Source organism: Hippichthys cyanospilos, chromosome 5 (assembly GCF_059441005.1).
Source record: "Hippichthys cyanospilos isolate Australia breed blue-spotted pipefish chromosome 5, RoL_Hcya_1.0, whole genome shotgun sequence".
NCBI lineage: Eukaryota > Metazoa > Chordata > Actinopteri > Syngnathiformes > Syngnathidae > Hippichthys > Hippichthys cyanospilos.
Genome location: NC_142373.1, coordinates 18,655,626 through 18,680,568, shown reverse-complemented (window position 1 = coordinate 18,680,568; position 24,943 = coordinate 18,655,626). Strand labels below are relative to the sequence as shown.

Below are 24,943 nucleotides of genomic sequence, written 5' to 3'. Positions count from 1 at the left end.
ATACAAATATGAGTTCTAAACAATAACTTTTTTGTCAGGTTTCCGCCCAAAATTAAAATATGACATTTGGTAATGCTATGTGTGGCTAAACGTAAGTAGTAATATGTGTGCGCATGCAGGAAATATGATTTCATTGTGTTCCTTTTTCATTTCATTTTCATAACACACACCACAATGCAGGCTTTTTTTCCCCAGCACAAATCAGAAGGTCAAGTGCTTGAATATTAATGACAACATCCATATATTCTCTATTTTACACAGTCTCACATCTCTTCATCGCTCATCTTCATTATAGTCTCTTTTCTTGCATTATGACATCACCTTTAAAAAACAATTTCAAGTCTTCCGGCTCACTCTCTGAAGCATCCTCTTGCTTTTCTTTCAGTCTCTCATCACCGTCATCTGTCTGTCCCGTTATCATTAATCTTCATCTTTTCACACCACAGATAGTAAGAAGCAAGTCACACCCAAGACGCGTACAAACTGTGCCAGCAAACAGCTTTCCAAAAACAAGAGTAACAAGCTTTTTCTTTTGTTCATTTTTTGACTCAAATCTTTGTCCTCCAACTTTAAAGCCAGCCACTTTTCACCCGAGCTACCGCTTGCATAAAGTACTTCTGAAATACAAACAATTACAATAGCCACGATGCCCACAATCATTTATCAAGATGTAATGGAAGGTTTGAAATTCAAGAATAGAATCATGACACTCAAAAGCCAGTCGCGCTGCATACTCACCAGGATGCGTCTTCGGAACGTTCATCGTGATCAACTGCTCACGTTTGAAGACAGACTCGACATGAGTGCTCGCCTCTTTTAATATCGTCTCTTTGTCCTCTTGGGATTTGATTTGACCCTAGCAAAGTGGTGGAGAGTAAGAGTACATATACTTTTCTAATTGACAAAGCACAAATGTTTGCTTTTCTAATTGACATTGTTATTTACGTATTTTCCTAACTATAAGATGCATGGGATTACAAACTGCACCCAAAATTTCACAGAAAAAAATATTTTTGGATTGTCTAGGCCACCCAGGACTATAAACTGCAGGTTGTAACATCAGATATTTAGACAGCAAGATGGAAAGATGGCTTTTAATATTTTTGTTTTTATCTAAAACTTCCTTCAAGGGGTGCGAAACATCACGCCGTCAACACGGACTGAACACGGCTGCAGGTTTAGAAATAAGAGCAGCGCCAACATATTTTCAGCAGACTGTATACTAAGGTTGTTAAGAACACTGCACCAATACAACAGTAACATGACAGATTGCCTTTACTAGTGGAGACTGCCCCTTGGCAGCGAGTAAAATTGAACTCAAGAGCCATGCAACAATAGCATCTTCTTCTGTCTCCCTTTGTTTGACTCCCTCAATTTAATTAACTCATTCAATGCCTCGGATGTATTTTCACATTTTTTTAAGAGTTCAGGCATTCAATTTGTTACTTAAGTATCGATTTAATACTTAAGTATTTGGAAATCAATGTCCTTAATGGACTTAAGTAATTGATTTAATGCCTAAGTAGCTGGGATTTTATGTCCGGACTCTTAAAACGTGAAAATACGACCCTGGCATTGAATGAGTTGGTCTTAGTCAGTTTTACTTCAAGTTGATATCTCAAAGGACCCATGTTATGCTATTTAAAGCTTTTTTTATATATAAATATATGCACATAAATGATGGAAAATTCAAATATGTCTCTTGGTGTCTGAATTTCTAACCAGGAAGTTAAACGGCTTGTTGACCGAAATCCCGCCTCTCACCTTCTTCTTGGCGTCATTCAAAAGCCGATTGGCCGGATCCGAAACAACAACGAAAAAGCAAATTTGTAGAGATCAATAATCAGTCAGAGACGGAGTGAATGAAGGAGCCAAAAACAGGCAATTTACTGACATTGAAATAAAATGGAGTTGCCAACAAAGCAAAAAATGTGTCAAGAAACCACACACAGTAACTTGAGGTCCTCTCGGGAATCCACCAATCATAACAACAGGTCTGGGTGAAAGATACAACATTGTTTGGCCGGCCATGTGCTCCCAAACACATATTTTGGCCCCTTGGGCATTTTCTATGGTGAAACTTTGTAATTAATAAATGAATGGTTGCTCTTTACTTGGCCAACTCAGTGCTAAGTCACCCCCCCAACTCAGGAATGAAACTTAAAGTAAAAGATGTGAACGTCTCCTCAGATAAGGTGGTTGTGTATTTACTCTTGCACAGAAAGTACGGGGTCAATGCAGGGGCACGACGAGGGCCTTCCTCCGACCTGTGACATGACAATTAGACACGGCCCTGAGAATCTGCTCGGGTGGGGCAAGTGCTGAGAGCTCGGGATTAGCGGGCATTTCTTGGAAATGCATCAATGAAGGAAAATGTTTAATATGGGAAATTAACATTGCAACCTGGTTAAAATCTCCAAAATATTAAATCTCCATTATACGAACCCCTTGAAGATGACAAGCAGTATATAAAATGATTGATGCTACAACACATTCAGACGCAGGCACCACGTCACAGGATCTTTGAAGATGTGTCTACGCATATATGATACAGTATATAAGCCACTAATTGGGCCTAATGTGCCACCTAAAGGATCTTGAATATGCGCCTGCGTATATCTGCTAGCTTCACACCGTACACTAAAGGATTGAGAACTGGCGGAATCACCACAAACTCCATAGATAAAATGATGGCCAAGAAGGGGTTCAGCTCCTCTTCATCATACCTGCTCAGTGCGATATCACAAAATGTGGTAATGGAATAAATGACAAAAGAGATCATGTGTGGCAAACAGCTCTGGAATACTCTCCCCTTGAATTTGGCGGAGCATCTCCAGGAGGCATTTATGATGCGCAAATATGTGTAAAGGACAAAAGCTAATGGGAGGAATACGGCACAGATGGTCACAAACATGCCCACCGCGTTGTTGATACCCGTGGGCACGCACGAGAGCTTGACAATGTTCCAGTTGCCGCAGAACACCTTCTGGATTTTGTTGTCGCACAGCGGCAGCGTCGCAGCTAGGTAGATGGGCGAGCTGACAATTAAGATGGATAGAAGCCACGCCATGCCAGCCAAGGTCAAGGCCTTTTTCACCGTCATCCTGGTGTGGTAGTGCAGCGGGTGGCAGACGGCCAGGTAGCGGTCGTAGGCCATGACGCCCAGCGTGGTCATCTCGTTGGAGGCGTATGAGTAGATGAAGTAGATCTGCGTGAAGCAGGCGGCGCGAGGGATCAAGTGAGTGTCAGACGCCAGATCCAGCAGCAATCTGGGGAAGAATCCCGTGGAGCCGTACAGGGCGTTGAAGGACAAGCTGGCCACGAATACGTACATGGGCTCGTGAAGGCTCTTCTCTCGGAAAATTGTCACTACGATGGCCAAGTTGGCGCACACGACGAAGAGGTAAATGAGGAGGCATGAGGCCAACGCCGGGTAGCGGTACGGCCCCATGTTCAGGAACATGGTGAGGTTAAAGTAAGCAAAGAACGTTTCATTGGGCATCTCTTATTTGACACCATCTGTCGAAAGACAATAGAGAATTAGTCATTGGTGGACTATAAATGCACTATAAATGTTTCAGCACAATGTGTTAACCCTAATTGTTTACAAATGAATGACGTATTAAAAAAATAAGGTGTTTTGTACATTTTTTTTCTTCGTTCACATGTTGAAAAACTAAAAACTTTACTAAAAACAGTTGAATAAAAAATAATCCAAATATTTTTTGAGCCAAAATATATATATATATATATATATATATATATATATATATATATATATATATATATATATACACACACACACACCACACACACACACACACAAAGTATTAAAAATACTGTATTCTAAAATGAATGGCTTTACGCTGGAACTGGGGAAACAACATTTTGCAAATCACAAAAGAATTACTTGCATTTGAATGCTTGTAATAGACAATTCCAGTCTCAATTAGGTGTCGCCACACAAAGGATGGTACTAATTTTGAGATAAGATTTGTCATTGTAACCCTGGTTCTGTTTTTTGCCTCAACTCGAATGAAACTTCACTATCACTGTATTTTAAATAGACTATAATCCAGCATGAGAAAACATAGCGACCACCTTGATGTTTGTTTTTGAGCATAAATGGGGACTTGCACTGCACACTATTCAAGATGATCACGACCTGGTTGCATCTCCCCTTTTGACCCAGCCCGTTCCTATTTGCATTCTCCATTTTGTCCAAGACAGCAAAATAAATCCTATCCAAACACATGTGTCCTCTATTAAGCAATGGGTTCTAGGCAACCAGTTTTTACATTTATGTTTTAATTTATTTGAATTTCTGCTTTCTAATTCCAAAGCCGCAGTCCTTACAGACTGAACTCCAGCAGATGAAACAATTAAGAGGAACACAACATTTCAGCAAACACATTTGCTCCAACACAAAAATTGTTATAGTCCACCCAGGAAATAGACCAGGACGCTCTCTGTCAAAAACACTTTCACCTCAGTCTAATTTGATCCTGAAAGTAACATTTTTGTTGTTTCATTGCTAGCGAGATAAATAAAAGCTTGGTTTCTATGATCAAGATTTAAGAGACACAGAGATAAAAATCACATGCTGCATACTTACCAGCGCGTGTCTTCATGATGTTCTTCCGTGTGCTACTGCGCACCTCGGAAGACCTACTGGTCGTGAGGACATGCGTCTTTTTATGCTGTCCCATAGCACTTTTGGGACTTGATCTGGTCCCACCTCAGTGGCTGGAAGTAACAGAGTAAAAATACTCCAGTAGATTTTTTTTAGGTATCGAGTCTTTATTTGAGGATTTATTGTGGCGTCAAGCAAAAGAAAAATTCAATCGCAAACATATTCCAAGATTAATCAATTTTTCATAAATATTTTTCACAGACTTGAATTAACATAAAATTGGCAATTGGCTCCTTTAATATGATTCTTTACCTGTAAAATACAACTGTTGAAAAAAAAAAAGTCCACTAAATCTGACTCATCTTTTCAGCCAATTTTCTCATAGTCTTTTCATTTAAACAATTGTTAAGTCTTCTTCGCTAATAGGTTTAGCTCTTCCCAGTGGCACCTGGTGATGAGATTTCATTTATTCAAGAGCCGTTCAGTAAAAAGAGCTATTCGAATGAATGGCTCGTTCAGCTTTTGTTGGTGTGTTCATGAATGTCGCATCGCTCCAATTCACTTGTTGAAAAATATATATAAATATATAGCAGGGCTGCCGAAACTCGTTTTAGCTTGCAGGCCGCATGGAGGAAAAGGGGGGCCGAACCAATGAAATCATGGTTTATTTTTTTCCTCGCTTTAATTAAACAACTTCAATTTTTTTTTTTTTTTTTAAATACTGTCCAAAATAGCGCAAGTACAACAGCACTATTACTCATCAAACATTAACCTTACTATTCATCATAAAACATTTCAAGTTTTTCATTTTTGGAATTTTATACTTTACACTACAAAATCATCTCGCCGGCCGGATGAAATCCTTTTGTGGGCCAGAAGTGGCCCGCGGGCCGTATGTTTGACATTGCTACAATGCATGATGTCAATGGGATGTCCTCAAAATGAAAAACCAAAGCGTGTGAGTGTGTCCCCATGGTTTTTGCTACGTGACAAGACCCGTGTTTAACTTTCTTTGTGGTAACCTCTTGCCCTCGAGGAGACAATTTTGGTATACCCCAAAAATTTAAACTTTGGTATTCCAGTCAGAATCTTCAAGAATTTTGCTGGCTACATAAAACGATGTGGCGGGCCGAAAATGGCCCCCGGGCCCTGAGTTTGACACCTATGTCATAGTCAATTTTTGCTACAATTATTCCCGTTTGAGATTACAACAAATTAGTCATTTCAGCCTTATAAACAGTGCAATGAGTTACATTGCAAGTAATTATATATTTTTTTTAAATGTTAAAATAGCTCTCTTAAATACTGTATGACTAATATATGATGGAATGGAAGTGTGAATGTGTTTTACATTTTAGCATCTATTCCTCCACTGGAATAAGTATCACAGCTAAAGCCTGGTGTTATGTAAAGACCTGTTGAGCACATTGGGAGGTTGTGCAGGTTTTTACTCAGATCCGCCACCTCCATCCACCACCTTTCAAATAGTAATAGCACATGAAGTTGCAGAAAATGTCAAAGCAAGCCAGATACTACAAAGACAAAACACTATTTGCAAAGAACTCAATTGTGATGGATAATTTCCTGTGATGTGTAAAAATTGAAATATTAATGAAAAAGAAAAAAGAATGATTGTGGGTTGTATGTATGGAAACCCTTAAAATAGACGAGGTTATAAAGGTTTTAGAATTTTATTATGGGTACCATTTTTGTATTTTCATTAAACAGTCTTGACATTTCAAATGACAAGTCAATGTAAAAATGTGAAAATGTACTTTATGCGAATGATTATTCCCCTCCTACATTTAATAACAAACAAGGACACCAAATGCAAATACAGGCACTTTTTAAATTGTCTTTTTTATGGACATGGGCACAACAAGACATGATTACGCTTCTTTGTATTGAGATGCATTCGTACATGCAAACCAGTAATTTGACCTATTTATCTATCCAAGTTAGGCAATTTGCTGTGCATGCAAAACGTCTCATATTCAGTCTTCTTTCCTAACTAATACTGTGTACCAGAAGCGTTTCCAACCTCAAAAATAAACATCCCATTCAAAATATCATTACATGTTACATCCACACAGCCAACTGGAAAAGAAAATATGTTGAAGACTTACAGTAAGTCGATAAGCCTTGTCAGAAATAAGAAACCATCCTCCCTTAAGTTACCATCCTCATTCAAAGGCCTTACTTCCTTCGAAACAATTTCAAAACATTGTTGCGAACCTTGGAGAGGTTCAGCCCGTAAATAAGGGGATTGAGTAACGGGGGAAAGGCGAGAATCTGGATGGCCATGAAATTCCTGAGACTCTGCGGCATGGAGCTGGTGCCGTAGCGAGCGTACATGAGGTCGAAGAGCAAAGCCGCCGTGATGTTGATCAAACACAGCAGATGCGGAAAGCACGTCTGCGTGAACTTCTTCCTGGCTTCTGTTGACCGAAAAGCCAATTTTACCAGCTGCACATAAGAGCACATAATCAAGAAGTCCAATCCGGTGTAAAACAAAATATTTGTGAATCCCACGATGCTGTTGGATGTGGTGGGGTGGCAGGACAGCTTAATGAGGGACCAGTTCTCGCAGTAGAGCTTTCCAATATGCCAACCGCACAGTTCCAGCTTGGCGCTCATGATCACCAAGACGCCTTGGATGAGCATAGGCGTGATTCTGGAGAAGGTCAGCAACAACAGCACCCTGCTTTTGGTCATGATGGAGTGATACTCCAGCGGTCGAGATATGGCCACGTAGCGGTCGTAAGCGATCACCGCTAAGACAACAATTTCCGACCCGGCGTAAGAGTAGATGACGAAGACCTGCATCAAACAGCCGCCGTAAGATATAACGTGACTCTTGGACAACAGATCGTGTAGGAACTTAGGAAAAAAAGCAACTGTCCCATAAAGGCCATTAATACACAAATTACACACAAACATGTACATGGGTTCGTGGAGTTTTTTCTCCAATATGATGGTAAGAATAAGAACGCTATTGACCAGCAAAATAGCAGCGTAGCACAAGAAGGTGACGGCGAACAGAAGCACTCGGAGCTTCTGCGTCATGTGACTCAGTCCCGTCAAGTGAAAAAAAGTAGGTGTAGTTGCGTTTGTCATCCTTGATCCATTTGTCTGGTCGATTCCCCTGGCTTGTTTTCTCCGTCGTTTCCTCCACTCCGTTCTGCTCTTCCTCACGTGGTCTGTTGACGTGACGAGGAGGATGAAGATGTCCTCGCTTGTCCAACCGGGCGCTTCCTTTTTATTCTCTTTTGTGCGCCTCAACGCTCCAATCAAAAGGCAGCAGCGAGCTTGACCGCAAGGGGGTTCGAGCCAATCATGAAAAACAAAAACGTCATATCATATCCTAATATAAAAAAATATATATATATAAGTATAATAAATATAATTCAAGATAATTAAATTTTTGATCGGAATTTTAGTCAAAAGATCTGCTGCGTCAATTTCACGTGTCCGCGATCTCAACGGAGCAGGCCGCATACCTATACCGAGAGCAACTGGTTTGCTAAACCTAACCCTATCCCTAACCAGACCAAACGTGATACAAATCGCTGTCCACAACAAGTTACTTGAAAAAAAACACATCATTTTGTCTGTTGTGGAGATATTCTATTTTTTCAATCTTATTACACATTCTGCATGCGTGTGTGAAATGATTGTCCACCCTAATGGAGTAAGGGCCCCTTTAAGAAACCTTCTAATGTTTCAGTGACATCCTGACCAGCATTTTGCTATCGTTACTGGAGTTTACTTGGTAGTGATTGGGAAAATATTTTCACATGTTGCATAAATGTCATCGCATGCAGTTGAAATCTCGGTTGATATAAAAAGCGAAAAAGAAACGTTGACAAAGTTACAACAATTTGAAACCTGCCAAGTTGAAATAATTGAATATTTGATTACTTTGTTAATACTTTATTACCTAATCAGTAACTTTAGGACCTTAGCGCCTAATAAATGGAATACTTTAGTACAGGGGTGTGAAACATACGGCCTGCGGCCTGGTTCTGGCCCGCAAGCGGGCGTAATCCAGCCCGTGAGATGATTTTGTAAAGTATAAAAATGAGCTGAATTTTGTCAAATAAATGAAACACTTGGAATGTTTTACGATTAATTGTAATGTTAATGTTTTATTATTAATAGCAATGTTGTTGTTCTGGAGCAGTTAAAACAGTTAGACTTGTGCCTTGGTTTTCGTTTTTTGGCGCCGCCTCTGGCCGCTGTTGGGAGTGCATTTCTGAAAGGGAGGGGGAGGTGATCCAGTTGGGATCAGTTATGTCAATGCCACACGTTGTTGTTCATCCTTACAAGAGCTGGCCCACAAGTGTCTGTGAGTCGTTTTCTTTCATGGAATATTATTTACCTTAATATGCCCATGGTTGGTCATTCGTGTTATTATAGATAACAAGCTGGCTAATGTTAGTTTATATCAGCATGTTAAATGGTGCTGCCTTTGTATGTGTTGACTCGTTAGCATTTTTGTGTTAGCTCATTAGCATCTCATATAGAAGAGAATATTATTTGTGGTTGTATATTGGATTTAATCTTCACAGTTGGTTTGGTAAAATGTAAATTTCACATATGTATACTTACTGTATGTTTGGTATATATTATTCTTTGCAGTTTTACAAAATAAAAATGAGTGAGAACGACACAACTATTAAAGAAGTTGCCCTCATTTTGCTGTTCGCTGTCTGTCTACCTTGACGAAAACCACCTTAACATCTTGGGAGGACAGAACAGTAAAAAGACACTCTATTCGGCAGAAGCAACCATAAAGAGACAGCTACTGTGTGTCATGGATGACAACAAGGAACAGTTCAATAAATACCATTCCCAGGAAAAGCAACTACCCCAAATGGATGCAAAATCATCTTTAGCAACAAGATCCTGTTGCTCTAGCTCCTCAAAGCATTCATGTAGGTCATTAGCAAGCGTCGCAGCTGCCAAAGCGCGAGCCAAAGCGGCAGCTGCACATGCGCATTTGGCCTATGCTGAAGAGGAAGCAGAAGCTATGAAACAACAAGCTGATGTTCAAGCTAAGCTACATGTCCTGCGAATGAAGAAAATGGCTGCTGCCGCAACCGCTGAAGCTACAAGTCTTGAAGTTGCAGCTCAGCAGCTAGATGAAAAGTTCAACAGAGATGAACACTTCTCAATATCGTCTGAGCATAAAGTACAAAGGGTTCAAGAGTATGTGAACAATCAACCATATGACCAGAATTACCAGACTACCATACAACATGATTATTATCCAGTCACACCTTTAGCTCCACCTAAGGTGTCACCAAAAATATCAATTTCATGTCCAATCACCTCTCTGGCTCCCCCGGATGCACTTTTCAAGACAGAGGCATGTGAAGGTCATCGTGTGAACCCGGTCACACAACTGTCTCCACCTCGTATGCTTAAGAGAGATGAGGATCAACCAGCACATCCACATTTGTTGCAGCTACATCCTCCCATTAATCAGCAGAATACAGAGCCTACACGCTGCTGCGAGCCATCTCGCCTATCACCTCCTCATCACATCACCCAAGACTCATCGCCGATCGAAGATGTGGCACGATATCTCATGAAACGAGAATTAGTGTCAGCCACATTACAGAAGTTTGATGACGAGCCAGAAAGTTACCGTGGTTGGAAAGCTTCATTCTTGAACGTAATCAAGGGCTTATCACTGACACCACGAGAAGAACTTGATCTTCTCTGCACATGGCTTGGGCCACAGTCAGCAGCACAAGCAAAGAGAGTCAGCTCTGCACGGGCTCATGATGTTAGTGCAGGCCTTCAAATGGTCTGGCAGCGCCTAGAAGAAATGTATGGAGCTCCTGAGATGATTGAATATAGTCTCTTCAAAAAAATCGAAGAATTCCCAAGGATATCTGCCAGAGATGGAGCCAAACTGAGAGAATTAGGAGACCTCTTAATGGAGTTGGAGCTTGCTAAAGCAGAAGGTTTTTCACCTGGACTTGCTTACCTTGACACAGCACGTGGTGTCAATCCAATTGTGGAGAAACTGCCATATGCACTCCAAGAAAAATGGATAACCAAAGCATCCAATTATAAAATAGACTACAGGGTCACATTCCCTCCCTTCACCGTCTTTTCCAGATTCATCCAAGAGCAAGCTAGGATCAGGAATGACCCCAGCTTCTTCTTCCACTCCGCAAGTGCAGGGAAAATGGAGAAACCTACAAACAACCTCAATAGAACGCATATCTCAGTGAGAAAAACAGACATCATAAATGAGTCGGGGTCTGACGCTCCAGAAATCGACACAATTGACAATCCAGACAAACAGTGCCCTCTCCACAAGAAACCGCACCCGCTCCGGAAGTGTCGCGGTTTCCGCAACATGACTCTAGAAGAAAGGAAAATGTACCTGAAAGAGAACAGGATATGTTTTCGATGCTGTGCATCCACCAAACACGGGGCAAAGGACTGTACAGTTGAAACTATCTGTATTGAATGTGAAAGTAAAAAACACATTTCAGCATTACACCCAGGTCCTCCACCATATGACACAAATCTCACCAATCCACAGCCAGAGTTGGAAGATCACGGCGAGGAGCCGGAAGAGAAGACAGACTCAACCTCAGCAACAACACTGTGCACGGAAGTGTGTGGAGACTGGCGTAGTTCCAGGTCTTGCGCAAAAATCTGCCTAGCCAAGGTGTATCCAGAAGGACAGAGGGACAAGTCAGTCAAGCTCTACGCTGTCTTGGATGATCAGAGCAACCGCTCTCTTGCGAAGTCTGAGTTCTTCAATCTGTTTGGTGTCATAGGACATAAGGAGCCATACACACTCAAAACCTGCTCAGGTCTTGTGGAAATGGAAGGAAGAAAAGCAAAGCACTTTATCATTGAATCCATTGATGGCCACACAAAGGTGCCTCTTCCTCCGTTGCTTGAGTGTGACATGATTCCAAAAGACCGTTCTGAGATACCATCTCCTGATGTTGCACATCATCATCAACACTTGGAGCCAATAGCACACAAAATCCCAGATCTTGATGAAAAGGCACAAATTTTACTGCTCTTAGGAAGAGATGTGTTGAGTCTGCACAAGGTGAGAGAACAACGCAATGGGCCACAGGACGCGCCATTTGCCCAGCGTCTTGACCTTGGCTGGGTGGTGATAGGAGATGTCAGTTTCGAAGGGACACACAAGCCAACCACAGAGAAGACCTTCAAAACCAACACACTGCTCAAAGGGAGACCATCGTATATCAGTCCATGCACAAACAGCATCGATGTAAAAGAAAAGTTGCCTGCAAACCAACTGGGAGACACTCACCACAGAGACCAACCAGACAATCTTAGAAACACAGTGCTCATAAGGAAGGGAGACGACAAGAGTCCTGCACCCTCAGTCGACAATAAACAATTCCTGACCATTATGAAAAAGAAAAAGGAAATGTGTCAAGATGAGTCCAACACATGGATGGCACCCCTACCATTTGCAACACTAAGCCGACTGCCTAATAATCGAGTCCAGACTCTTGAGCGACTCTCCACCCTTCGTAAGAGCTTAGACAAGACAGCAGACATGAGAGATCACTTCGTTGAATTCATGCAAGGCATGCTTGACAATCAGCAAGCAGAGATGGTGCATGTGCTAGAGCCGGGAGAGGAGTTTAAACAACTGGAAAAAGGAAAACCTGTCTCCAAAACAAACCCCCTGTCAAAGCTAGACCCTTTCATCGACCCTGACCCAGAGTGTCCCACTGTCTTAACACCAGCGATGCTTCTCACACAAAAGGCGTGTGCTGCTCCTGCACCAGAAGAAGAGTTTGACCCAAAAGATCTACAAGGGTATTTGGCAAACATGCAGACCAGGAAGAAATGGAGCAAAGACAATTACAACACCCAAGTTGGAGACATTGTCCTTCTTAAAAACGAACAAGTCAAATGCAATGAATGGCCCATCGGTCTCGACGTCAAGAGCATTCCCAGTGAGGACAAGAAGGAACCTTCAAGCAAGACTCGAAAAGAACAAAATACATAGTGGTATAAAGGACTTATACCAGGCGAGGAGTGTTCTGGAGCAGTTAAAACAGTTAGACTTGTGCCTTGGTTTTCGTTTTTTGGCGCCGCCTCTGGCCGCTGTTGGGAGTGCATTTCTGAAAGGGAGGGGGAGGTGATCCAGTTGGGATCAGTTATGTCAATGCCACACGTTGTTGTTCATCCTTACAAGAGCTGGCCCACAAGTGTCTGTGAGTCGTTTTCTTTCATGGAATATTATTTACCTTAATATGCCCATGGTTGGTCATTCGTGTTATTATAGATAACAAGCTGGCTAATGTTAGTTTATATCAGCATGTTAAATGGTGCTGCCTTTGTATGTGTTGACTCGTTAGCATTTTTGTGTTAGCTCATTAGCATCTCATATAGAAGAGAATATTATTTGTGGTTGTATATTGGATTTAATCTTCACAGTTGGTTTGGTAAAATGTAAATTTCACATATGTATACTTACTGTATGTTTGGTATATATTATTCTTTGCAGTTTTACAAAATAAAAATGAGTGAGAACGACACAACTATTAAAGAAGTTGCCCTCATTTTGCTGTTCGCTGTCTGTCTACCTTGACGAAAACCACCTTAACATCTTGGGAGGACAGAACAGTTGTGCTTTTATCAAAAAAGAATAGTAAATTTGAAGCCATTGTTTTAAAGTTATATAAATACATCCCATGATTTTATTGGTCTGGCCCACTTGGGAAAATATTTTTGACACCCAGTTTAAGTACTTAATTCCAAAATAATCGCTTGCTTGAGTACTTGATTAGTAATTACTAACAAATTAGTACCTACAGTAATTACCTAAGGTAATCAATCACTCTAGTACCTCATTCGTTTAGTACCAGCAATTTTTAGTCCATCCTTTAGCCAAACACTTGAAAATATTTGTACTTTTACTTGTGAAGCCTGGACTCTGAAAAAAAAAAAACTGTCTTTGTGATTGAATGACTTAAGAGGTTGTATTTGTAGGAATCTCAAAACGGATATATTAGCAGAACATCTGTATTTTCATCAATAACACAAAACTCATTTCTGCGACATACGCCTGCTTTTGTAAAAACGCATCTCATTTCGAGGAAGGGAAAGTAAAGCGTTTTGAATGTGTCGCTGAGCATCACTTTATAGTTTGTCAGTATTTCAGACTCCAAACCATCAGCAACTATATTTCAGCGTATTCACAGTAAGCCAACTCCAATGTATACTTGTTAAGATCACCGACTTCATAACACTTATCTCAACGAGTATTTTCTCATTTCATATTGCAGCTTCCACACCCTCTGACCGAATCAGCCCAACTCCAGCAAACTCACCAAAAATCTCCTCAACAGAAAATATTTCCGGTGAGTACAATGACATCGTACGTTAGCAGTATCCGACATAACGTCCATTGTCATTATAGGCTGCTAAAATTCAACCCGTTTAAGATTAAAAAGGATTTGTCGCCTTAAACAAGCGCGCGGTGCAATGTGTGATATTTCAACTATTAATAATAGAAATATGAAAATAGCTCTCTTGAATACAAATGCTATGGGATGGAATGGAAATGTCAATTTTTATTCTTTATGGATCTATTCGTCCACTGAAGTTAGTGTTAGAGCTAAAGCCTGTGGTGAGGAAAAGAGCCGTTGAGAGGATTATGCAGGTTGCATGAAATTTCACCATCCCACCGCCACCTTCCAAATCCTCACAAATAGTATCACCACATGATGTTTCCGCAAATAACAGATCAAATCAGATACTAAAATCCAAAAAAATTACTTATACAGTACTCAATTGTGGTGAATAATATACTGAAATGTGTAAATAATGGAAAAAAGGAGCAGAAAACAAAAATAAAACATTGTTAGTTGCATGTATGGGAAACCCTAATATAAACCAGGTTATAAAACGTTTGGTATTTCAAATAACAGTCACATTTCAAATCTGAAATAAAGAGTCTGAAGTGGAATTGAAATTGATCAGACGCAAATAATTTAACAGGCGTTTTATATTCGTTTATTTGACTGAGATGCGAGCAACAGTACATGGTTATCTTCTTGTGCGTTTTGATACATTTGTGCATGCAAATGAGGATTGTCACAGTTTTACCAACCCAAGTCAGGCAATATGGTGTGCATGTATGCAATCTGCCAGATTCATTTACCTTTTCAAACAAATACTGCGTCACAGGAGCGTTTTGAAAATAAGCAATAAACATTACACTCAAAATCTTCTTACTTGTCTTTCGCGATATCTTCACAGCTGACCGTAAAAGAAAAATGAAAGACTTTCGTATGCAAGCCTTGACGCTTTTTTTTTTTTAATCCCCATGACGAACTGAAACCTGATTGTTCATTTGCACACATTACCGCTCTGTTTACCCTCGATCAAAGCCCTTCTTTCCTTCTAAAATATCTCAAAACATTGTTGCGAACGTTGGAGAGGTTCAAGCCGTAAATTAGGGGATTGAGTAACGGGGGAAATGCGAGAATCTGGATGGCCATGAAATTCCTGAGACTCTGCGGCATGGAGCTGGTGCCGTAGCGAGCGTACATGAGGTCGAAGAGCAAAGCGGCCGAGATGTTGATCAAACACAGCAGATGCGGAAAGCACGTCTGTATGAACTTCTGCCTGGCTTCTTTTGACCTCAAAGCTATTTTCACCAGCTGCACGTAAGAGCACAAAATCAAGAAGTCTAGTCCGGTGTACAACAAAGTATTTGTGAATCCCACGATGCTGTTGGATGTGGTGGGGTGGCAGGACAGCTTAAGGAGGGACCAGTTCTCGCAGTAGAGCTTTTCAATATGCGAACCGCACAGTTCCAGTTTGGCGCTCATGGTCATCACGATTCCCTGGCAGAGCACAGGTGTAATTCTGGAGAGGGTCAGCAATAACAACACCTTGCTTTTGGTCATGATGGAGTGATACTCCAGCGGTCGAGATATGGCCACGTAGCGATCGTAAGCCATCACTGCTAAAACGGCGATTTCTGACGAGGCGTAAGAGTAGATGACAAAGACCTGCATCAAACAGCCGGCATAAGATATGACGTGATTCTCCGACAGCAGATCGTGAAGGAACTTAGGAAAAAAAGCAACTGTGCCATAAAGTCCGTTAACGCACAAATTGCACACAAACATGTACATGGGTTCGTGGAGTTTTTTCTCCAATATGATGGTAAGAATAAGAACGCCATTGACCAGCAAAATAGCAGCGTAACACAAGAAGGTGACGGCGAACAGGAGCACTCGGAGCTTCTGCGTCATGTGACTCAGTCCAGTCAAGTGAAAAAACGTTGGCGTGGTTGCGTTTGTCATCCTTGATCCATTTGTCTCATCTCCATATCTCATCTCACTCTGTTCTTCTTTTCCTCGCGTGGTTTGTTGACCGGATGAGGAGGTCGACGATGTCCTCGCCAGTCCAACCGGGCTCTTCTTTTTATCCTCTTTTGTGCGCCGCAACGCACCAATTAGAAGGCAGCAGTGAACTTGACCGCTAGGGAACTACAGCTATGGTAAATCTTGAAAAACAAAAATTGCTTTCTGATATTCCCATATAGGAATTGTAACTCTTTGCAAGGTGATTCCATTTTTTTTTTTTAAGTCAAAAAGCTCTTGCGTCAATTTCACGTGTCCGATTTCGGTGGAGCAGGCGTTAATGTTGCTAACAGACTAAACACGACAATAATTTCCTGCCCACAACAAGGTGTTTAATAAAACATGATTTGTCCACGGTATATATATATTCTATTTTGGAAATCATATGACACATTTTGCATGCATCCGTGAATTTTTTGCACAGCCTTTCATAATGGAGTAAAGGCCCCTTCAAGGTTAATGTCCACTCAGCTAGAGTGAAATCTCAACTTTTATAAAATGCTAAGAGAAAGGTGACAACAATTTGAATGTTGCAAAGTTTGAAATTTTAAAGTTTTTGGCATATTCAACTTTCAATGCTGCGTATCAACAATTTTTTTTCGTACACTTTGACTACCTTTTGACTGCAGGGCAATGACAGCCGAAACATTAATTCATTTAATCACACGTATTTTTTTAAACATTTTTTGTAACTCTTGACATCCAGTCTCAGGTGTTTATATGTTTTTTCCAATTTATTTTCAAGTTTTTAGCAAGAGGATGGGGTGGGGTTTAAATGGCTGCTATTAGTAAGCAATTACTTCAGCCAATTAAATACTAAAATAATTTAGTATTTGTTTAGTTTGCTACTTTTATTACCTAAAGGAATCAGTAACTTTAGTACCTTATAAGGTTCACTTTCAACAAATGGCCTATTTTAAAAGTGTTTTCTTGTATAGGGCACACTGCGTAATAGAATCTGCCGTAGTGGCTGGGCTTGCATTAATCATCCACTAGATGGGGCTGTGCCAAAGGGAATGTCAACAAAGCAATCAGATGTCGGTCAAACTTTACTAATAGACAATCAGACATGAGGAATAAAGATGATTTATGGAAAGTACTATCTGAAGAATGGAGGAAAAAATATCTCTTGATTACATTAAAAACTGTATCCATCAATGCCAAGAAAAATGAAGAGTTTAAAAGAATATGATTCAATTCAATTTTTCAAGTACATTTTTTAAACAAATTGCAACCAAAAACATAAAAATACTGTATATTGTTTTGTTGATTTAAAAACAGTTCCTGGATTTAAATCATAAAATTATGTTTTATATTACAAAAACTCTCAATTTTTATGCCTTTCCCCCATATAAATCCTTTCATAATTGTAGCATATATAGCAGATATAAGGTGTGACTAATGCGCAGAAAATACGGTAAATATAATGTCATACGTAGTATGTTGTGATCCTACGTAACATCCATTGTCATTATAATGGAAATGTCAGTTTGTGTTATCTTTTTACATCTATTCCTCCACTGGACTTAGGATCACTGTTAAAGCCCGGTGTTGGGAAAAGACCTGTCGAGAGGATGGTGGGGTTGTGCAAGTTTTCACTCAGAGGTTGCATGCAATTTCACCATCCATCCGCCACCTTTCAAATCCTCACAAGTAGTAATACCGAATGATGTTGCAGCAGATGTCAAATCAATCCAGATGTACCAAGCAACTACAAAACATTATTTATAAGGTTCTTAACTCTGGTGAATAATTTACTGTAATGTGTAAAAATGGGAAAATGAATGAAAAAAAAACAAACAAACAAACTGAGTTGACTAGGTTATAAAAGTTTTACATGTCTACTTTTTTGATATTTCAAATGACAACAGACACATTTCAAAACAAATTTAAAAGTGTGGTAAAACAGAAATTGCACATATTTGTACTCATCTTTCGCTATATCCTCACAGCCAACTGGGAATGTAAAAATGGTAGAATCAGACTTTAGTGAACAAGCCTTGACGGTTATTTTTCCTTACGACTAAATGAAACTTTACCATCACCCTCAATCAAGCCCTTCTTTCCTCCTAAAATATTTCAAAACGTTGTTGCGAACCTTGGAGAGGTTCAATCCGTAAATAATGGGATTGAGTAACGGGGGAAAGGCGAGAATCTGGATGGCCATGAAATTCCTGAGACTCTGCGGCATGGAGCTGGTGCCGTAGCGAGCGTACATGAGGTCGAAGTGCAAAGCCGTCGTGATGTTGATCAAACACAGCAGATGCGGCAAGCACGTCCGAGTGAACTTTTTTCTGGCTTCTGTTGACCGCAAAGCTAATTTTATCAGCTGCACATAAGAGCACATAATGGAGAAGTCCAGTCCAGTGAACAACAAAATATATGTGAATCCCACAATGTTGTTGGGTGTTGTGGAATGGCAGGACAGCTTATTTAGAGACCAGTTCTCGCAGTAGACTTTGTCCATATGGGAACCGCACAGTTCCAGTTTGGCGCTCATGATCATCACGATCCCCTGGCAGATCAAAGGTGTAATTCTGGATAGGATCAGCAAAAACCGCACCCTTCTTTTGGTCATGATGGAGTGATACTCCAGCGGTCGAGAAATGGCCACGTAGCGATCGTAAGCCATCGCTGCTAAAACGGCAATCTCCGATGACGCGTAAGAGTAAATGACAAAAACCTGCATCAAACAGCCGGCATAAGATATAACGTGACTCTCGGACAACAGATCGTGAAGGAACTTAGGAAAAAATGCAGCTGTTCCATAAAGGCCGTTAATGCACAAATTACACAAAAACACATACATGGGTTGGTGCAGTTTTTTCTCTAATATGATGGTAATAATAAGAACGCCGTTGACCAGCAAAATAGCAGCGTAACACAATAAGGTAACGGCGAACAGGAGCACTCGGAGCTTCTGCGTCATGTGACTCAGTCCCGTCAAGTGAAAAAACGTGGGTGTAGTTGCGTTTGTCATCCTCCGTCCATTTGTCACATCCAATCCCTTGGCTCGTTTTCGCCGTTGTTTCCTCCAGTCTGTTCTTCTCTTGCTCACGCGGTTTGTTGACGGGACGAGGTGCATGAAGATCTCCCCGCTTGTCCGACTGGCCGCTTCTTTTTATCCTTTGTTGCGCACCGCAACGCTCCAATCAAAAGGCAGCTGTGAACTTGATCGCCAGGGAATTTGAGCTATTGAAGTTGATGAAAAATCTGATGCAATGCTTAATTACTATTTTAATTAAAAGTTTTAGTCCTGAGTGTCAGTTTGACGGTATCAATGGAGCAAGCAGAGTAGCTACAGTATATGCTGCATTCACACGGTGAAAAAAGCGCCACGTTTTAAATCAGGGTCAATGCAGTTTGCGCAACATTACACAAAATTCGGTTGAAGTTAAACATTTTTTAACACTTCGCCTAGAGCCAATCAGCTTCGAGAACATTGATTGTCTCATACAGAGCGGGAATGAATCATGGCGGCCATTTTGCGGTTAACCGGAACTACGCAACACGGCCAGCTGAGCAGAGCGAAGCAAAAGCATTCACCTGTCTTGTAGAATGGCGGAGTAGTATTTACTTCCATTTTTAACAGCCATTGAAATGTAGTGACTGTGCCAAAATAGAAATAGCGCAGCATTAACAGCACGATATTTAGCGCAGTATCGGCCAATTGATCGCGACGTTTTCCTGGCAGACGAGCATTGCCACAAAGCGAGTGACATACGACGCAAAAGTAAGATTACAGGCGCTGTAAGACAAAACATTGACTTTGCTGCAGCCCAGAAAAGAAAAGAAAGTTCTCAGCCGTTTGACACCCCTGACGTACAGCTTCTCAGATGCGTGTTTTTAACTTAGTCCTTGTTGATACAGTAGCTTTGTGATGCGATACATATAAACAGTGTTTTCAAATTAATGACAATCCATCGCAACACGAAGTATAGCGTACGCCGCGCCATGTGACCAGATGAACATTTTACCAGTGCAAACTGTAGGTTCAAGCCCCACTATCCAGACCCAACCTTCTGCTAGTCAGTCAGTTTCAGCCACCAACACTTTGTCACAGTGAAATATCAATTGTAAGAAATTACAAACACATTTGTAAAAAAAAACTGTTCAGCATTACATACATTGAATCGCCGCCTCCCAACCGAAAAGTTGTGAGCTTGACCCCCGACCGCCTTGACCATGTCAAAGTGTCCTCGAGCAACTCACGGAACACCCGGTTGCTCCTGATGCTGCATCATCAGTAGGTAAATAAGTTGCCATTGTGAAACACTTTTGAGTACCGACATTAGAAAAGCACTATGTATGTACCGTATTTTCCGCACTATAAGGCGCACCTAAAACCCGTAATTTTTTTTAAAAAGCTGATGTTGCGCCTTTTGATCAGGTGCGCCTTATATATGGATCAATATTGAGATTGGGATTGGTAGATGGGGAATGAACTGATATAGTAAGCTTTACCAGTTTCTTTTGTGTGTTTACAGTTGAACAAGGTTGCTCATATTGACATTGAGTTATGATGCCATTGAGAGTTTAGAGTTATTATTTGAGTGAAATATTGTTATTACCGTATTTTCCGCACTATAAAGTGCATCAGATTATAAGGCACACCCTCAATTAATGACATATTTTCTAACTTTTTCAGTCACAATATAGTAATATAGTAATAGTAATACTCAAAGTAATAACAATAATAACTCAACTCTAAACTCTCAATAGCATCATAGCTCAATGTCAATATGACCAACCTTGTTCAACTGTAAAAACACAAAAACAGGTAAATCAGTTCATCCCCCATCTCAATATTGATCCTTATATAAGGCGCACCCGACTATAAGGCGCACCATCAGCTTTTTTAAAATAATAAGGCTTTTGGGTGCGCCTTATAGTGCGGAAAATACGGTACTTTGAGCATTACTATATTGTGATTGAAAAAGTTTTAATATATGTCATTAATTGAGGATGCGCCTTATAATCCGGTGCGCCTTATATATGGAAAAATTTTAAAATATGTCATTAATTGGGGGTGCGCCTTATAATCCGGTGCACCTTATAGCGCGGAAAATACGGTAAGTGGAAGTCCATTTTTGAGTCCATCATGTACTCTTAATGCGAACGTCAACCTTGTCAGCAAGCTCACATAAGAAAAAGTGTCAACGCATTCATTGCATGTAAAGGATGTGCAATGAAATCAATTTAGTCTCGTTTACATTTGTGCTTTTGTTCACCTAAAATGGTGGTGTCATCTAAGTTTTGCAACAAATCTAGCTGTAAATACTCAAATCGAAAATGTTGATCTCTTATCTATTTATCTTTGATGTCATAGCCAGACGTTTTAGTTCACAGTAAAAACAAGCATTTGACCTTCTTGTTTCAAAACTTTTGAGTGTCCTTGTCCTGTTTTTCTTGGACTTGTCTGTTGTCACTGTGATGCGCGGAGGGACTGCGGACACATGTTTGTGTGGAGGCTCCACCGGGGAATCGCCAGTCCCAGCTCCATGAACTGACACTAGATTGATGTCTTGGGAATAGTGGACGCATGACCCTGAGGTTTAATCATCATGTTTATGTTGCATATGTTGCCGTCTTGTGTGTCATCGCATCATAACAAACGGGAATTACATCAGCTAATCAACTGTCTAATCAATACTGGAAAAACATGTTTGTTTCACATGGCGCTCTCTTGTTTTAGACAATAACAGTCATTAAAGGCTTTGAGTGGCAACCACAATACCAAACAAACAGCGTAGCCATGATGACCATTTTTTTTTTTTTAATGTTATTATATGACATGATTTTTAAATGATGAAACACTTTGTCTCCGGTGTCATCATTTATGAATACTGTTGCTTTTTTTTTAAAGTACTTTTGTGAGAGATTTTAAATTGTAACATTACAGCAGCTATAAGGGTGCTTGGAGCAGCTTTTAATCAAAGCCATTATGAAACAAATTTTGTCTTTGATTAATCTTCTGCTCCTGCCAGATTTACTTAATGTCTGGAGACACAGCATTGAGTCATCTCAACACCGAGCAGCCATTGCTAACCTAAGTTGATTATTAAAAAAGGAAAGTAACATCAAAATAAAATCACTTTAATCAAGTCTTAATATAATGTCCGTTTGACCATTGATCTTATAAGTGTAGCAGAACCGCTTTTTACTTAATTTACCGTATTTTCCGCACTATAAGGCGCACCTATAAGCCTTAATTTTTTAAAAGGCTGATGCTGCGCCTTATAATCGGGCGCGCCTTATATATATGGATCAATATTGAGATTGGTAGATGGGAATGAATTGATAAAGTAAGATTTACCTGTTTCTTTTGTGCGTTTACAGTTGAACAAGGTTGCTCATATTGACATTGAGTTATTATGCTATTGAGATTTTAGAGTTATTGTTTGAGTTATTATTGTTATTACTTTGAGTATTACTATGTTGTGATTGAAAAAGTTTTAAAATATGTCATTAATGGAGGGTGCACCTTATAATCCGGTGCACCTTATACATGGAAAAAGTTTTAAAATATGTCATTAATCGGGGGTGCGCCTTATAATCCGGTGCGCCTTATAGTGCGGAAAATACGGTACTTAAAGTAGCATACACAAACATGATATCCCACAGTCTTTTGAGGCAGGTTAAGCATGCTTCTCGTGTTTGGAAGCTTTCTCCACGCTACATGTTCCAGCTCCTTTCACTGATGTTTGATAGGGTTTAAATCAGGGCTCACAGAGGTTCAGTTCAGAATGCCCCCAATGTTCTAAGCCATAGAGGGCTGCTCCATTTTCCATGCTTCTCTCTGAAGCACACCTGATTCAAATGATAAGCTCGTCAGAAAGTTCTGCCGGAGCTTAAAAATGATCAGTCCTATTTTTTTTGTACCCACGTGTTTTGAGATGTGTCACGTGCCTGACGATGTATAAGTTGAGGTGCGGACATGATCGCGTTGATAGGAAAGAGCGATACGGGAGCGACAGAGAGTTCAGCATTCTCTTTTTGAGGTATACCATCACACACGCAACACACCCCCTTAAGTTGAATATCTGCACTATGTGGTTGATCTTTTCCCTTTCAGAGCATCGTCCAAATTAAGACTCCTAGAACGTCAACGAGCGGTGGAGAATGTGACTCAATGATACAAATGATGCAAAGCTTTTTTCCTGTTTTTGCATTTCTAGGGTTACCACCTTAAGCCTGAACGACCGTGCAATTCCGTTGTTTTATAATTACTTATGCGAAGTGCATTGCTTTATTTACCTTATCAGTCGCCTTAGGAAATGGAGAACTCGAGCGAGATCACGTTCTTTGTGCTGAGTGCCTACGGTACCACGGGGCAATTGAAGTACTTGTATTTTTTAATATTGCTGCTGTGGTACTGCTTTATATGCGCTAATTGTCGTCGCGGTCATATTTGCGGACAGGACGCCGCACGAGCCAATGTACTTGTTACTTTGTAACTTACTGGTAATCGAGATAAACGGCAGCACGTTTCTGTATCCTCTCATGCTCTCGCAGATGTTCTCAGAGGCACACAAGGTGCCGGTTTCCTGGTGCTTTCTGCAGATGGCTTGCATCTTCGCTTCCGCCTCCGTGGAGTATTTGCAGTTTGGCAGCCATGGCTTATGATCGCTACGTCTCCATCTGCAAGCCCTTGCACTACAACAGCATCAGGAGCACGGGCAGGGTGGCCGTCGTCGTGCCCGTTGTCTGGCTGTATTCGTGCATCAATTTCCTGCTGACCCTTGTTTTTGCGCTTAATTTGAAACTGTGCGGAAACGTTATTGCGCAAAGTGTTTTGCGACCATCAATTGATAGCGCAGCTCGCATGTTCTCCTTCGGAAGTCAACGGCATAACCAACCTTTTGACCTTTCTGATCACCGTCCTCCCGTTCGACCTCATTTTGGCGTCCTATGTAAAGATTCTGCTGGTTTGTTTTAATACGTCCAAAGAGAATAAGCAGAAAGCCATCACCACCTGCACGCCGCAGATCGTTTCCGTCTCAAGCCTGTTTGTCGGCTGCACTTTGGTCTTTTTAGACAGCAGGAACGGTGACAGCCATTTACCTGACAACGTACGGATTTTGATTTTACTCTATTTGCTCATCTGTCAGCCGATAATCACGCCCTTCATGTACGGTTTAAAACTGCCCAAGATAAGAAAAGCCTGCAAAAGATTTCTGTTGAACAAAAATATGTTTTTTTTGCAGGAATGTCATTTAAAAAAAAAAGCTCACGTGAAATGGAATCTTATATGACGGATATCTGTTACAGCTATTCCTCCACTCGACTGAGTATGACAGCAAAATCCTGCTATGAGGAAATGACCTCATCAGAGAATTGTAGGCTTGTGCATGTTTTACCTTGGTAAGGGCAATTCTCCACCAACTTTAAAATCCCCACAAATTGAAATACCAGACAATCTTGCAACGGATGTCAAATCAAAACAGATACTACACAGACAAAACAGTATTTAGAAATATATTTAATTGCGAAAGCATTGTATTTAAAAAGCAAATATTTACTCAAATTATTTAACGTGCAAGTGCATATGAAATATGAAAAGAAAAAAAGTCACTTGTTTTTATAGACTCCAAGTATTGGAAGTTTAGCAACTGTTTTAATGTCAGAGATGATTTTTTTTTTTTTTAACATAACTACTTCTCTAATATGACTATTTCGTACAGATATTGCTATCAATTTTTTTTGGGGGGGGGTATATTTGAGTATTCTATGGAAAAGTCAAATCACATCGGAATAAAACATATTTTGTGTTCAATAAATAATGATTATAAACACATCAAACCAAATATCACATTTTGTTAAATTATGAATGGCTAACTTTTGACGATTCACAATTAACCCTTTAACTACTCCAACAAGACAAAAACTGAGTACCATATTTTCCACA

General features: G+C 40.4%; 5 protein-coding genes across 5 annotated transcripts; 1 reads left to right on the top strand and 4 right to left on the bottom strand.

The window, feature by feature from the left end:
- Window positions 1-2,587: 2,587 nt before the first annotated feature.
- LOC148423870 (olfactory receptor 6N2-like) lies at window positions 2,588-4,723 on the bottom strand. The gene is made up of 2 exons (XM_088415560.1): window positions 4,616-4,723; window positions 2,588-3,519 (listed from the first exon to the last, which is right to left on the bottom strand). Exon 2 carries the CDS (start codon window positions 3,500-3,502, stop codon window positions 2,588-2,590), a length of 915 nt encoding a protein of 304 aa, XP_088271686.1. The 5' UTR covers window positions 3,503-3,519; window positions 4,616-4,723.
- A 2,106-nt stretch (window positions 4,724-6,829) lies between these two features.
- LOC148423869 (olfactory receptor 10G4-like) lies at window positions 6,830-7,750 on the bottom strand. Its single transcript, XM_088415796.1, has one exon. The coding sequence runs from the start codon at window positions 7,748-7,750 to the stop codon at window positions 6,830-6,832; it is 921 nt and encodes a 306-aa protein (XP_088271922.1).
- Window positions 7,751-15,045: 7,295 nt separating this feature from the next.
- On the bottom strand, window positions 15,046-15,975 carry LOC148423868 (olfactory receptor 10H4-like). Its single transcript, XM_088415660.1, has one exon. It carries the CDS (start codon window positions 15,973-15,975, stop codon window positions 15,046-15,048), a length of 930 nt encoding a protein of 309 aa, XP_088271786.1.
- A 2,107-nt stretch (window positions 15,976-18,082) lies between these two features.
- LOC148423867 (olfactory receptor 10H4-like) lies at window positions 18,083-19,015 on the bottom strand. Its single transcript, XM_088415022.1, has one exon. It carries the CDS (start codon window positions 19,013-19,015, stop codon window positions 18,083-18,085), a length of 933 nt encoding a protein of 310 aa, XP_088271148.1.
- A 4,297-nt stretch (window positions 19,016-23,312) lies between these two features.
- On the top strand, window positions 23,313-24,290 carry LOC148423866 (olfactory receptor 10C1-like). The gene is given in 4 exon segments (XM_088415021.1): window positions 23,313-23,425; window positions 23,427-23,634; window positions 23,636-23,818; window positions 23,820-24,290. Coding segments are annotated over 4 exon segments (975 nt in total).
- Window positions 24,291-24,943: the final 653 nt, after the last annotated feature.

Excerpts from the sequence above, each read along its gene's own strand:
- LOC148423869 (XM_088415796.1), bottom strand. The coding sequence starts at position 7,750 with ATGACAAACGCAACTACACCTACTTTTTTTCACTTGACGGGACTGAGT.
- LOC148423868 (XM_088415660.1), bottom strand. The coding sequence starts at position 15,975 with ATGACAAACGCAACCACGCCAACGTTTTTTCACTTGACTGGACTGAGT.
- LOC148423867 (XM_088415022.1), bottom strand. The coding sequence starts at position 19,015 with ATGACAAACGCAACTACACCCACGTTTTTTCACTTGACGGGACTGAGT.
- LOC148423870 (XM_088415560.1), bottom strand. The coding sequence starts at position 3,502 with ATGCCCAATGAAACGTTCTTTGCTTACTTTAACCTCACCATGTTCCTG.